Raw genomic sequence first — 13,088 nt, 5'->3', positions numbered from 1 at the left:
TTTCTCTTGGTTGATTGATCAGCGTTGAATGAGACCTGTTCTCACACCTGGAACTCCACGCTGTGTCTCCACTGAAAGAAAGAAAAGAAAAGAAAAGAAAAAAAAAATAATCAAGAATGGTCTAATAATCAGAATCGCTTCCCTCGTCGTAATAATCACCGTAGGCATAGTTTCCAGCGAAGGCATCGTCCACATGGTCCTCCTCGCCGTCATCGTCATAACCATCCTCATCCTCATCGGGATCAACTCCATCTTCTGGATCTGCATCCAGCTGTGGCGTCTCTTTGGCCGGCTCCTGGGTGGCAGTGGGTGCGGTAGGAGGCGGAGTAGGTTGGGACGCGGTGATGCCAGCGCCGAGGGGTTTGCTGGGATCCGAAGAAGTTGCCCGCCGCGCGCGCCGAGAGATTGCTTCCGGCTCAATGCTGGCGCTACGGCGCGAGGCAATGCTTTGGCTGCGGCTCTGGCTTCGACTCACACTCTCCGCCTTCGCCTTCTCCGAGTCGGTGCCCTCCCCGCCGTACAGCGTATCCAGGAGTGAGTAGTTGATTTTCTTGCTGTATCCGCGGCGCTCCAGCATACGCCGCGTTGCCTCGGCTGGGGTGGATGCGCGTGAACTGCGGCCGTCGCCATCTTCGCCGTCCCCTTCGAGATAGGTGACGTCGCCGAGCCGGCCTCGGCGGCGCTTGCGGGGCTTACGGGAAGACGGCCCTGTAGTGGCTTCGGCCAGCGCGCGTTTCAGGGCCTTGGCCTGCTGCGTGCGCAGATACTCTTTGTTCTCATGGACCCAGATGCGCTCCTTGATTTCGACTTCGGAGAGCGAGAGGAGGCAGTGGGCAACTTCGGGATCATCCTCAAACTCAGCCTCATCGATTTCCGTACTGTCGGAAACCATCTTCTTCGGTGGCTCAGTGACACTATCGATCATGTTGGAGCCTTTGGCTAGCATCGACCTCATCTCATCCTCGAGAGCTTCTTCGGATGCAACTTGTTCCGCAGACGGAGGTGGCAGAGGCGGTTGCTTCCCGCCCCTGCCTTTGCCCTTGGACCTGGTCGCCTCTTGCTCGGTATCTTCGATGACTTCGCTGACAGCCTTGGAAATCGATGCCCGTCGACCCTGGCCTGCCTCTATCAGGGCTGGGTCGATCGGCAGATTTGGAATGGCAAACCCATCAGCGTCGACACGCCGCGGTTGTGACCAGTCCGCTTCACCCTCTTCGGGAGAATCGTCTTCAATTTCTGCTGCAGTCTCCGCCGCCTTCCTTTTGACCCGAGATGGTTTTCGGCCCTCTCTTGCACGGGTAAACGAAGGAGGGTCATGGGAGCTCTCCAATTGAACGGAGCGAAATTGGTCAACAGTCAGCTCGCCACTCTCTGTCGAGCTGAACTCATTCAGACGTTGACTGATCGTAATTTCAGTCACCTTGACGACATAAACAACTTCCCGCACGGTTCGTCGAAAGTTGTTCATACGTGCCGCAAGAATCAAGGCTGCACCACACACACCGGCCGGGCGACGACCCGTAGTCATCCAGTCACGATTCATGCGCTGCACAATCCGAACGGCTTCACTAGCCACTTGCATCACGGATTGTCCAAATTCCAACTGCTTGGCGAATCTGAAAATCAGGCTTTCAGGATCGATCGGATTCATCAGAAAGACGTTACCACCTAGACGGAGTTCGTCGAGGAGCGCCTTGTAGGTTCGACCAAGCTTGAACACATTGATCTAGATAAAAGTCAGTTGAGTCTGCAGATATTTCGGAAGGTGAAACCACTCACCATCAGCACATCAGCAAAATCGATCAGCATGACTGTATTGCCGTCCTGGCGACGGCACGCGATATACAGGGCGACTGCCGCCACAGTTTTGGTCCGGCGACCTTGGATGAAATTCAGGCCGACGGCAAGTTTAAAGACTTGACCAGCAGCCTTGGTTGCACTGTCAGGGATATTCAAGGCTCGCGAGAGCTGATTGATATATCGATTACCTGGGGGGAAATTAGCTCGGGCCTAGATCAATTCCTATCAGAGCATCCGAAGCACATACCATTCTGTTCGGTCATTTCTCGACTCTCCATGGCACCGCCTCGTTGGAAACCAGGGCCGAAGCTGCGCACATGTGTTTGGTCTTCTCCCACGAACGTTCCCTGGACGACAGCAGCGCCGGATGCGTTTTCACCGAAAGAGACCTCGGACACAATATTTGCTTCACTGATCACAGTACCGCAGCCAGAACACACCTTCTGACCGTCATCCTCGACGATTTGCGGTGCTGGACAGCCAGGATTCGGACAATTCGAGGTCTTTGGATGTGTTGTAGGCCGTGGAGGCTGGGGACGTCCTATCGGCTGAGGACGCTTGATTGGAGTCGCACTCGGAGGTTTGAGGCTGGCCAGACGTCCGACTGGAGCTCGGGGTCCGCGAGAGGGGACCGAGGGGCGAGCGCCGGGCTTCGAGGTCGACATGGTGGCGGGAGGAGGGGAGGTCCAGACAAGGTAAAGAAACGAAGAATCCAGTCGATTGCCCCACGACAGAACCCCCCAAAATATTCAGATTGAAGCCGAAGTAAGACTTGGATCGGTGCTACGACATCACAGTCGCGCGGGTTTGCGATAAGGATGGATGGGGGAAAAAAGCACAAAAAGAATAGTGCCGGATGGGGTCGCGGGCGGTGATAACTTTGGAGGATCGGGACGAGGGTGCTTCAAGCAGGTTGTTGAAGATGTTTCCTTCCCCTTCCTATCCACACGACTCGAGCAGAGGGATCGGAGAGAGAAATCAAGGCACTGTTTCCTGAATGATGAAGGAGTAAAAGATAACCGATAAGAGACGATGGGGGTGGGCGGACTCGTCGCGAGTGAAGTTGCCGATCGCAGGCGATGGTGGCTCAGTGGGGAGATCACGTGGATCACATCCTCCCAGGTCCGCGTTCAATCCAGGCAACGAAAAACCTCGAATATTTCGTTTGTGGTGATGGCTGGTTGAATTAACTGTCTGTCAATCAGCACCCACATTCCTCCCATGTAAAACCCAATTGGACCTCACATTTCTTTTTCCCACGTCCCTTTCTTCCAAGTTGGTGGTCATGTGATCTGCTCCTAGGTTGACTCAGCGGAAGGGAATCGTTTGCCACTGGGTCTCTGTCTTGCATCTCAACGCTTGGACATTTTCGTTTGACATTATTGATCTGGACTATTGACAAGGTGGAATCAGACCAAAGCTGAGTCTCCATTCCTGGACCAGTCCGGGCTAATGGGCTAGTGACATACTGCAGAGGGTCATGGCCTCAGATGACTGGAATGCGGCATTTGCGCGTAGTTTGGATCGCGCACAAATGTCGCATCGCCATCGGGTTCGCCCATTCTGGCGCTTTCTTCTCTTTTCTTCTTTGTTTTTGATATAAGACACTTCACTGACAATCCTATTTCTTTTTGAGCCCTCTCTTTTTGTTGTGTAACGGTCGACGCCGACGAGTCTGAGGATCGCTGGTATTTCAAGCAGTTGCTACCCGCACGGTGCTTTTGAGCGGAGCAATAGTCGATCACACCAGCACGTTCCCTCCGCTCCCCTGACTATCTTTGCTTGTTTCAGAATCCACAATCTGGGGTGACAGCCGGAGTATCTCGTGCGACCATGTCCGGTCCCTCAGGGAACCCCCTGAGGCCCAATATGAACCTCGATACGCGCCGGAGCGTATTCTGGGTGAGCAATGTACATTGCTCATCCTGTGTGGCATATGTCACCGAAGTCCTATCCGAGATTCCAATGGTTCATGATATTGATGTCTCGATCCTAACTCACGAGGTGCGGGTCGTCCATGGGAGTACTGCGCGGCCGGCAGATCTCGTTGCAGCGCTGATTCATGCCGCGTTCGAGGTTTACCATGCAACATCCTTCGATGAGAGAGGGGTAGTCATCGCCGATCTCGATACTGCATCCTGGAACTCTCGTGCGTCCTTATTCTCTACGCCGCGCACGTCCTATTCTAGTATCTCCTCCAATTTGAAGGAGCGCTTGCAAACCAGCAGAGAGAAGCGACACCTTGCCAACTGTGATGCTTGCAGGAAGGAAGAAACTGAGAATCTTTCTCGCCATTCCATTCATACAGAAACAGAATGTTTGCCCGAGAAGTCCCCGCAGACTCTATGGAGACCAAGTGAGAGCCTCGAGCGAGATCAAGACCAAGACCCAAAGCGTTTGGAAACGCCACCGGGGCATGCAGTGTACCCCAATTTGGCTTCGGTTGCCCCCTCTGAAGTTCGCGTTGAGCATGACCCTTCTCTGCCGCCACAAGTACCCACTGGATTCAACGAAAACCCCCAAACGCCTTCATTCAATTTGGACGAGTTTACTGCGCGAGTAAGCATTGGGGGTATGAGCTGTGCATCCTGTGTCAACAGCATCACTGGCGAAGTGCAGCAGCTTGAATTCGTCACAAATATCACGGTCAATCTTCTCACTAACAGCGCCACACTGCGCTACACTGGTCCTCGAGAAAACATTGACAAAGTAGTTGAACAAATCGAAGAGACTGGATTTGAAGCCTCACTTGACGAAGTTCACCCGGTTCACAAGGCTGCTAGTCCTCAGCCAACCCCGACAAACTATGCCAGCGAAATTGCGATAACTGGCATGACCTGTGGATCTTGTGTCGGGGCAGTCACACGAGGACTGGAAGAGCTAAATTTCGTCCAAGATGTTTCAATAAGCCTACTCTCGCATAGCGGGCGAATCGAGTTCAGCGGGAGGGACAACCTCGACAAGATTGTGGAGAAGATTGAAGACCTGGGATACGATGCCGCCGTCAATAGTGTTCATCCGTTGATCGGAAGCAACAGCACTCCTGACCCGGTCCAAACAAGAACAGTATCCATTCGTGTAGATGGGATGTTCTGTCATCACTGCCCGGAAAAGGTCCTGGGGACCCTCAAGTCGCTCCCGGACATGATCGTCGAGGAGCCGCTGTCTGAGAAGAACCCTGTCATCAAAGTCACATACATACCCCAACAACCTAATCTCACCATTCGTTCGGTACTGTCGACCATCAACGCGACAAATGACTCTTTCCGCGCCAGCATCTACCATCCACCCAGCATCGAAGACCGCTCGCGGCAAATACAGCTGCATGAACGACGCCGGCTGCTATCGCGGTTACTATTTGTCTTTGCTGCAACAATTCCCACGTTTATAATTGGTATCGTGTTCATGTCACTCGTTTCTTCTGACAACCCGATTCGAATGTTTTTGGAGCAGACCATGTGGTCCGGCAGCGTGACTCGCATCGAATGGGCACTGTTCATCATGTCGACGCCGGTGATGCTCTACGGCACCGATGTGTTCCATGTTCGCGCCATGAAAGAGATTTATGCCCTGTGGCGGCCTGGGAGTCGGGTGCCCATTTTGCGAAGATTCTATCGTTTTGGCAGCATGAATCTTCTGATCTCGGCAGGAACCTCGGTAGCCTATATTTCATCATTGGCTGTGCTCATCGCCGATGCTGTTGTGGGTACCAAGTCCAGTGCGCACAGCACTACTTACTTCGACTCGGTTGTCTTTTTGACTCTGTTCATTCTCGCTGGCCGGTTCCTAGAAGCGTACAGTAAAGCCCGAACCGGTGATGCAGTTACATCGCTGGGAAAGCTTCGGCCTTCCGAGGCGTTGTTGGTTGACAACGCAAATGCCTTGGATGGCAGTGCGTCCGAGAACACCGGGGCCGAGGGATTAAAACGAACCCCTGTTGACCTTCTGGAGATTGGTGATGTTGTCAGCATTCCTCATGGAGCATCGCCTCCTGCGGACGGCGTGGTGGTAGATAGCGCCTCTTGCCAATTTGATGAAAGCTCTTTGACTGGAGAGTCGAAACCGGTCAAGAAAATTGCGGGAGACCAAGTCTACACTGGCTCTGTCAATGCTGGCCAGCCAGTGCAGATCCGGATTACCGACCTCGGAGGATCATCCATGCTTGATCGGATTATCGCCGTGGTGCGCGAGGGACAGAGCAAGCGTGCGCCTCTCGAACGAATCGCCGATCTGCTCACGTCGCATTTCGTTCCGGCGATTACTTTTGTTGCTATTATCACTTTCATCATCTGGCTTGCCCTTGGACACTCGGGTATGCTTCCGGCTGAATATCTCGACGTTGCACACGGTGGTTGGACCTTTTGGAGTTTGGAGTTTGCGATTGCAGTGTTTGTAGTGGCTTGTCCCTGCGGCGTAGCCCTCGCTGCTCCGACGGCCCTGTTTGTTGGAGGAGGTCTTGCCGCGAAGCATGGCATCTTGGTCAAAGGGGGCGGTGAAGCCTTTCAAGAAGCGAGCCGCCTTGATGCCATCGTTTTTGATAAGACGGGTACGTTGACCGAAGGAGGAAGCCTGAAGGTTTCCGAGCACGAGGTCTTGACGAAAGCCCCCGAGCTCGAGAAGGTCGCATGGGCTCTCGCCCTGAAGATGGAAGAGAGAAGCAATCACCCCATCGCACAAGCAATTTCTGGATTCTGCAAATCACAGCAGCAATCCGTTCCAGTCCTTTCTTCAGACATTCACGAGATTTCCGGACACGGCATGAGGGGAACGTTCACCGTGTCTGGGAACAGCTCCGAGAGCGAGCAATACGAAGCCGCTATTGGCAACGAGCGCCTTCTCCACAGCCTTTTGTCCACTGAAACGGACACATACTTTGTTTCCAACCTTCTTTCGAAATTCCAGTCCTCGGGAAAATCAACTGCAATACTTTCATTACGCCATATTGACCCGCAATCCCCCGAACCATCTCAATTCTTGCCTGTCATTGTTTTTGCTACCTCGGACACGATTAGATCAGAGGCCATCGAGGTTATCTCGCAGCTCCAGAAGCGCCATGTCGATGTCTTCATGTGCACGGGCGACAACCAAAAAACCGCTCATGCTGTCGCAGATATGCTGGGTATTGCTCGGTCAAACGTCATGGCCAACGTTCTCCCCGGCGAGAAAGCCAGCTTTGTGCGCCAAGTCCAGGAAGCAACCTCCAGTTCAGAAGATAAGCGAACAACACATCGTCAGTCCACAAAACGTCCAATCGTCGCCTTTGTCGGCGATGGCGTGAATGACTCCCCAGCTCTGGCAGCTGCGGATGTAAGTATCGCCATGGCCTCCGGCTCCGACGTAGCCATCAACTCGGCCAGCTTCATCCTCCTCAACTCCGACCTCTCCACTATCCTGCAACTGGTCCTGCTCAGCCGGCGCGTGTTCAATCGCGTCCGCATGAATTTCGGCTGGGCCGTCGTGTACAACCTCTGTTTGGTGCCCGTGGCAGCCGGCGTCTTCTATCCTATTGTCAGTGACCACCACCAGAAAACGGTTGGTGGCGAAATGGTCACAGTCAATGAGCATTGGAGGCTGAGTCCCGTATGGGCAGCGCTGGCAATGGCGCTGAGTAGCATCTCAGTTGTCTTGAGTAGTCTGGCGCTCAGGGTTGATCGAGAGAGCATCGTGAAGATGGTGCGGCTGGGGAAATAAGGCTCACAAAGACTCCTGTATTTTGTCTCCTGTACTTAGTACTTTACTTTCATTGGATGTGAAATTTCCTAATAGTGGACCGCCATTTCATGTTATGAGTCCTTCAGGCGTTCAATACAACGAATGCATCGTGTGCTAGCTATAGTATGCACCCCTATATTAATTGATAGTAGAGAATTAGGAAGCTCGCCAGGACAAGCTGTATTTGTTCTAGGGAAACAACTATAACTTAATATATAAGCTTCGTAAAGACTCTAGAATATTATATCTCGACATGTCCTTCCATGTCCAGCATGTCATCCCCTCGCATACCGCGCCACCACTCGCTCTGCCGAACAAGTTCTCCATCTTCACCACCAAGCCAAGCCCAATACTTCTTCAAAAACCACACCTTCGCCTCCCAACTACGGGCATCCCATGGCGTACCCGTCGAAGCACCTCCAGTTGAATCATTCCGATCCCTCCCGATACCCGCACCGCCCCAGCATACTAAGCCCGTAAGCATATCATGAAAGAACTCATCCTCGTCGATTTCATCTTGATGGGCAATGAGACTGTTCCGCAGTGTCGGAAATGGAAGAATATCGATGTACGGATGATGCTTGACAGTGATTTGCTTGCTGCTTGGCCTCAAATCTGGTTTCAGGGTCTTAAATATCGCCTTCACGGTGCCTATCATTGTTGCTTTAATTGCTTCGTCCATTGCTTCGGCGCTGAATCGGAAGAAGGGGGAGAGGGATTCATCGGCGCACATCATCTCCTCGGTGAGGCCGATGTGCATTCCGACTGTATAGAGGGCAGATACAGTACAAATAGATTCGATGCGGAGATTGTTGGCATATGGATCTGCGGGCATTGCACTGGGGAGAAATTTGATCATTTTGACCTCGTTATAACTGAGAGGGTCCGGCCCTCGTGTCTGTGTTTGCATTTGCACGTGGGGGCTGGAGCAACCGCATTTGATGGTGGTTGTCCGGGATGGAGTAGAGTTGTTGTTGTTGTTGTTATTGTTGTTGTTGTGTTTTTCGCACATCAGAAGAGAAGGGTCAATATGTGGGATAGAGTCCCATATACTCGTTGCTGATGAGCTGTTGCCGGAGACTGGAATGTCCAGTATTGTTGAATCCCATATGCTTAGGGCTGATGAGGTACCCTCTGACTCTGGAAAAGGTTGATATTCTTGCGGGTTTGCTGCAGACAAACTGAAAACAGAGGCTTCCGGAGCATCACAAACGTAGAGACCTTCTGTCCTGCTACTGGATGCAGTACTGGATGAGGCATACGTGGGGACTGCCTCAGATAGACATGTACCCCCAGCCGGTGTTTTCTCAATGCCGCTGTGCGCGGTAGATGCTGCTAATGCCTCGAGATGATCCAGACGTCCACGGAGCTTTTCTCCTGTACGAATGGTTAGTACCCAACCTTTCCGGAAAGTCCGGTGCCCATGGGCCCATGCCGATGACAAAGCATTACACTTACGGTACTTTCTTTGCGCTTGAGCATTCTGTTGCCGTCGCTTCTCTGGGTCACGGCGGACCGGCTTTCGTTTCTCTTTTTCGGCGCTTTCACTCCGCATCACTCGGCGGGTATGTGATAGCATTGTAGGCATGGCTTATAATCAGGCGATTTGTATGGACAAGGAAGGGCTGGTGGGGACAGAAAGCCAGAAGTGGGTATTATGGTCGCCACAGCGGACTCGGATTTATATTTCGCCCGCTGGTTGAGCTTGGCAGAAGACTTCGCCTCGACCGATATGCCACTATACCTATCGGGGTAGGTACGAAGACCTTTCGGTCTACTATGTCATTACGGCACGAAATCCGAATAAGGTAAATTAAACGAGATTTCAAGAGGTCTATGTATAGTATTTATATAGTAGAATTTCGAGAATTAAGAATTAGGCCTTAGTAGGTCCTATGGGTGTTAGGACACCGTAGGTCGCTAGTATATATAGTAGCGTATCCCACTCTGGGATCACACTTTCTTTTTCTATTATTATCTAATAGTTTTACTTTTTTTTACTATATTTTTATAGAGCTATTACTACAATTAGTTACTAATTAGTTTCTATAGTTATCTTAACAAAATTTAATTTTATATTATTAAGATATCTCTGACTATCACTGGGTTTATAACCAAAGTTCTGTTACATGACATGCTTGGGAAAGCTTGAAAATAGAATCACCAAGACATAGACCATTGAGGGTACAATTAGGATGAGAGTTGACTGTGATGCAGTTGCGCCCCTTGCCTCTTCTCACCGACGATGATAGTGATATCGCTTGACGGACCATGATTATCCATGGCTTACGTTATCCATGACAGCCCTACTAGGTATGTGATAGAAATTATAAACAATACCCGAGGAACTGTTAGTTTATTCTGGTGATCAAGAAATTCATACACTCAATTGTGTATGGGCAGCTCGAGGTTGGAGTTGGTTCGATGAACCCCCAAGGTTGAAGGAATGCCGCCAAATAGGGGCCGTCTTGGCTGGTAAAGCCCATGCGGCTTGAGCGGGCTGAATGTCTTATCTTTTTCTTTTCCTGCCCGGTTGCGCATGACTCGGCGGGAAGAGAAATAAGAGGCCAAAAAGTTAACCGAAAGAGAGAACAGAGATACTTGGGGTTGTCGTACTAAGAGAGAATATACATTTGGCTGCAGTAGAAGCATATATACTCGTAAGCTGCTCCGTGATGAGTGGAAAGTCATTACATAGAATCTATCTTAATTTTATTGCTCGTCAGACTCAACAAAAGCAGGGCTCTAGGAGTAAGTATCTCCAGGACATGGAATCATGCAAGACGCACCACAAAACGCTCAAATGAAAAATGAAAGGGAAAAGGCGAGTACAAGAAATAAAAGCCAGAACCCCAAAACAAACTTGTTATATCGAAACACAACTAGACCGGGCTCTCGTCCAAGACAGTCTTCGGTCTCACCGCACCAGAGGTGTCTTTCCAGACAAACCACGATAACGTAATAGCGCCCTTCAAAGCCACAGCCAGCCACAAGCTGCTGGCCATAGTGGCAGCCTTGGACAGCCCACCCGCCGTCATGGCACCCATAAACAGGGCCAGGAATGCCGCGATCCTCCGGTTCCGCTTGGGATTGGCCGACCAGGGTCTGGTGTAGAGCTTTGTATCGACCAGCAGGTCGCACAGGAGGGTGGTGAGCACGACGGTTGGGATCTCATCGAAGGCCAACAGGCGCGAGGCACAGATCTGGCCGGCAGCTTGGAAAGCCATGAGCGTGATGGGCACAATTTGGATCCATTCGATCGGGGCGCGCGGGTTTTCTGGCTTGGGGCTAACGATGCCGGCCTGGACCACGGAGGCGGCGACGATAAGCGCGGCTGTCTGTAGACCAAAGGAGAGGATGAGGGTCGATCGTCGGAGTGGGTTGAGTGCGCGCGAGAGGTGGATGAAGAACACGTTGCTGAGCAGGAACACCACCAGCGCAATCAGTGATTTGGCCCACAGGAATGCTGGATACTCAGGCTGGCCGGATACACCGAGGGCGATAAACACCGTGTTCCCTGTTTGTCTCTGGTTAGCCGGCGACAGGTGCCAGAGTTAGGTCATGGCAGTGGACAACATACCTGTTTGCATACTCGAGAAACTGCCCCATGCGTTGAAAGACAAGCCATCGACGAGACCGCTAACGAACCCACACACAATCAGAATAATATCTGCACGTCTGGGGTCCAGCTCAACGAGAAAGTATGTTGTCATCTGGGACGGCCACGATAGCTTTTCCATAGAAGTTGTGTTGTCTGCAAAAGATACATCCGTACTATATTCTGCCGGTCGAGGCGTCCTTTGCGGACCATCGCCGGCATGAATTTGATGAACTGTCTCGCATTGACTGTCTAGAGGGTCCCGGATTTTGCTATCGGGACTGTTTTCCGTGGTGGCAGAAGAGAGAGACCGCCTGGGAGTGTGCATTTCGTTTTGATTTCTTTTGGGGGAAAGGCAACGGGGCCAGACTGAGACTGCTGGACTAAATGATAGATCTTGAACCGGATCCCGGGATGAGATGGTCCCTGACTCGGCTTATAGACCTAGACTTCTCGGGTACCAATGGCGAGGAGGAGTGGTGTACAATGACGCCCAGCAGGGATCTACGAGCGGATAGTTTTCGTTGCCGTCTTGGACTTCTTGGGTTGTCTCCACTGGTCTTCCTTGGTATTCCATGTTGTTGCTTTGAGTCCTCGTCAGAGAGAGACGCGCAGGGGGTGACACCTGCAGGAAGACATGAGCCAGGCGCAAATGGCAAATCCTTCGAATCCAGGCCCTCTCTGCCCATTCATCCTTTTAGCAGCCATGTGGCTGGCATGTCGTTATCCCCGACAGGCATGGCCAGCATGTAGAAGTTTGAAGGCAATCCTCATTCCGGCCCAATGAAAGAAAACTTGCTACTATTGACCTTGGCGGGGACTTGGCGGGTGTCCCGAATCGGCGTGTTGACTTATCGGCAGACGTTGACAGGCTGACGACATCTGTTCTGTGGTTTTCTCCAGGCTTGGCGGGCCAGCCCCGGGGAGAGAGAGCTATTGGCGCCAGGGTAGATTGGTGGATGTGCCAAGTGCAGCGCCTCATCGGACGGCAAATGGGGCCCTGATTCGGCAGATAGCATGGTCTCGTTCAGGAATAGGGGGTGAGCCAAGGCCGGATCAGAGTGATCGACGGAGAGGCAGGGATTCTTATCAAGGTTTCGGCGGGAGACTTTATGCCAAGGCTGTTCCACCGAGTGGGAGCCTAGACGTCAAGGCGGAATCCCCCCGGGAGGGAGTGAGTGTGTTTGAGGCTGCAGCTCAATGGGTCTCTGTCAGACACGATGGATCATTTCTTGAGTCCGTCCCAATCTCAATCATCCTGACCGACACGAGGCTGTGGGTCTTATTGGCACAGCTCTGGAGGATAAGAAGACCATGAGCTCGCAACCCCCGTCTGTGGTGGGGTTGAACCCCTAACGTCTCTTGCGTGGGATAATGACGATATGACGATATGGCGAAGGAACCTATCAGGACCCATAATAGGATCGACACCATCTCCAACCCAACGGTGTCGACACAGACCGTGGTCTTGGATCTCCAGATCGTTTCAGACGCAATCCTGACGGGCAACCGGTATACGCACCCCATGTGCTGTGATTATTGGCCTGGGACTCCCTCCGCAGCGTGGCTGAGTCCATCACATACGCAGCCCACGGAGGAACAGGAGCCTTGGCGAGTCTTGGAGGAAGGCAACACGCCGAAGGGCCAAGCTCGTCCGTTCCAGGGCCCGGCCCCCCGATGATCGGGCGACCTGGGCCCAATTGTAAAGGAGGCATTGCTCGAAATACTTTTCCGATGACCATGGGTGACATGGCAGAGACAGAGAGTGTGTGGGGGAAGGTGGCCTAAGGGGCGGATTTGAGTAACTGCTAGGAGGGTTGAGCCGCTGAGAATCCGCTAGAAAAAGAATACGAGTCCGTTCAAACCATATCCACTCCCCCGACACTTTTCTCTGTGCTCCATCGAGAAATTCTTGCGAGTTGCTGCTCGCCATTCGGGTGTTTCAGCTGCACGCATGAGTGTCTCACTCTCGTGGATT

At 52.2% G+C, this 13,088-nt stretch overlaps 5 protein-coding genes across 5 annotated transcripts; 2 read left to right on the top strand and 3 right to left on the bottom strand.

Annotated features, from left to right (window-relative positions):
* Positions 1–121: 121 nt before the first annotated feature.
* NUU61_003230 (transcription factor TFIIIB subunit BRF1) lies at positions 122–2,465 on the bottom strand (the record flags this gene model as incomplete). The annotated part of the gene is made up of 3 exons (XM_056653812.1): positions 122–1,726; positions 1,780–1,988; positions 2,048–2,465. The coding sequence occupies 3 exons, from the start codon at positions 2,463–2,465 to the stop codon at positions 122–124; spliced, it is 2,232 nt and encodes a 743-aa protein (XP_056514879.1).
* Positions 2,466–3,669: 1,204 nt separating this feature from the next.
* Positions 3,670–7,491, top strand: NUU61_003229 (putative copper resistance-associated P-type ATPase; the record flags this gene model as incomplete). Its single annotated transcript, XM_056653811.1, has 1 exon — positions 3,670–7,491. The coding sequence occupies one exon, from the start codon at positions 3,670–3,672 to the stop codon at positions 7,489–7,491; it is 3,822 nt and encodes a 1,273-aa protein (XP_056514878.1).
* A 262-nt stretch (positions 7,492–7,753) lies between these two features.
* On the bottom strand, positions 7,754–9,091 carry NUU61_003228 (bZIP transcription factor; the record flags this gene model as incomplete). The annotated part of the gene is made up of 2 exons (XM_056653810.1): positions 7,754–8,889; positions 8,971–9,091. 2 exons carry the CDS (start codon positions 9,089–9,091, stop codon positions 7,754–7,756), a joined length of 1,257 nt encoding a protein of 418 aa, XP_056514877.1.
* Positions 9,092–10,394: 1,303 nt separating this feature from the next.
* NUU61_003227 (YoaK family protein) lies at positions 10,395–11,438 on the bottom strand (the record flags this gene model as incomplete). Its single annotated transcript, XM_056653809.1, has 2 exons — positions 10,395–11,029; positions 11,093–11,438. 2 exons carry the CDS (start codon positions 11,436–11,438, stop codon positions 10,395–10,397), a joined length of 981 nt encoding a protein of 326 aa, XP_056514876.1.
* A 1,062-nt stretch (positions 11,439–12,500) lies between these two features.
* Positions 12,501–12,791, top strand: NUU61_003226 (uncharacterized protein; the record flags this gene model as incomplete). The annotated part of the gene is made up of 1 exon (XM_056653808.1): positions 12,501–12,791. The coding sequence occupies one exon, from the start codon at positions 12,501–12,503 to the stop codon at positions 12,789–12,791; it is 291 nt and encodes a 96-aa protein (XP_056514875.1).
* Between the last annotated feature and the right edge of the window lie 297 nt (positions 12,792–13,088).

The sequence above is a fragment of the Penicillium alfredii genome (assembly GCF_028826965.1).
Source record: "Penicillium alfredii strain IBT 34128 chromosome Unknown utg000004l_segment0_segment0, whole genome shotgun sequence".
NCBI classification, from domain to species: Eukaryota; Fungi; Ascomycota; class Eurotiomycetes; order Eurotiales; family Aspergillaceae; genus Penicillium; species Penicillium alfredii.
This window is presented reverse-complemented; position numbering and strand designations above follow the sequence as displayed.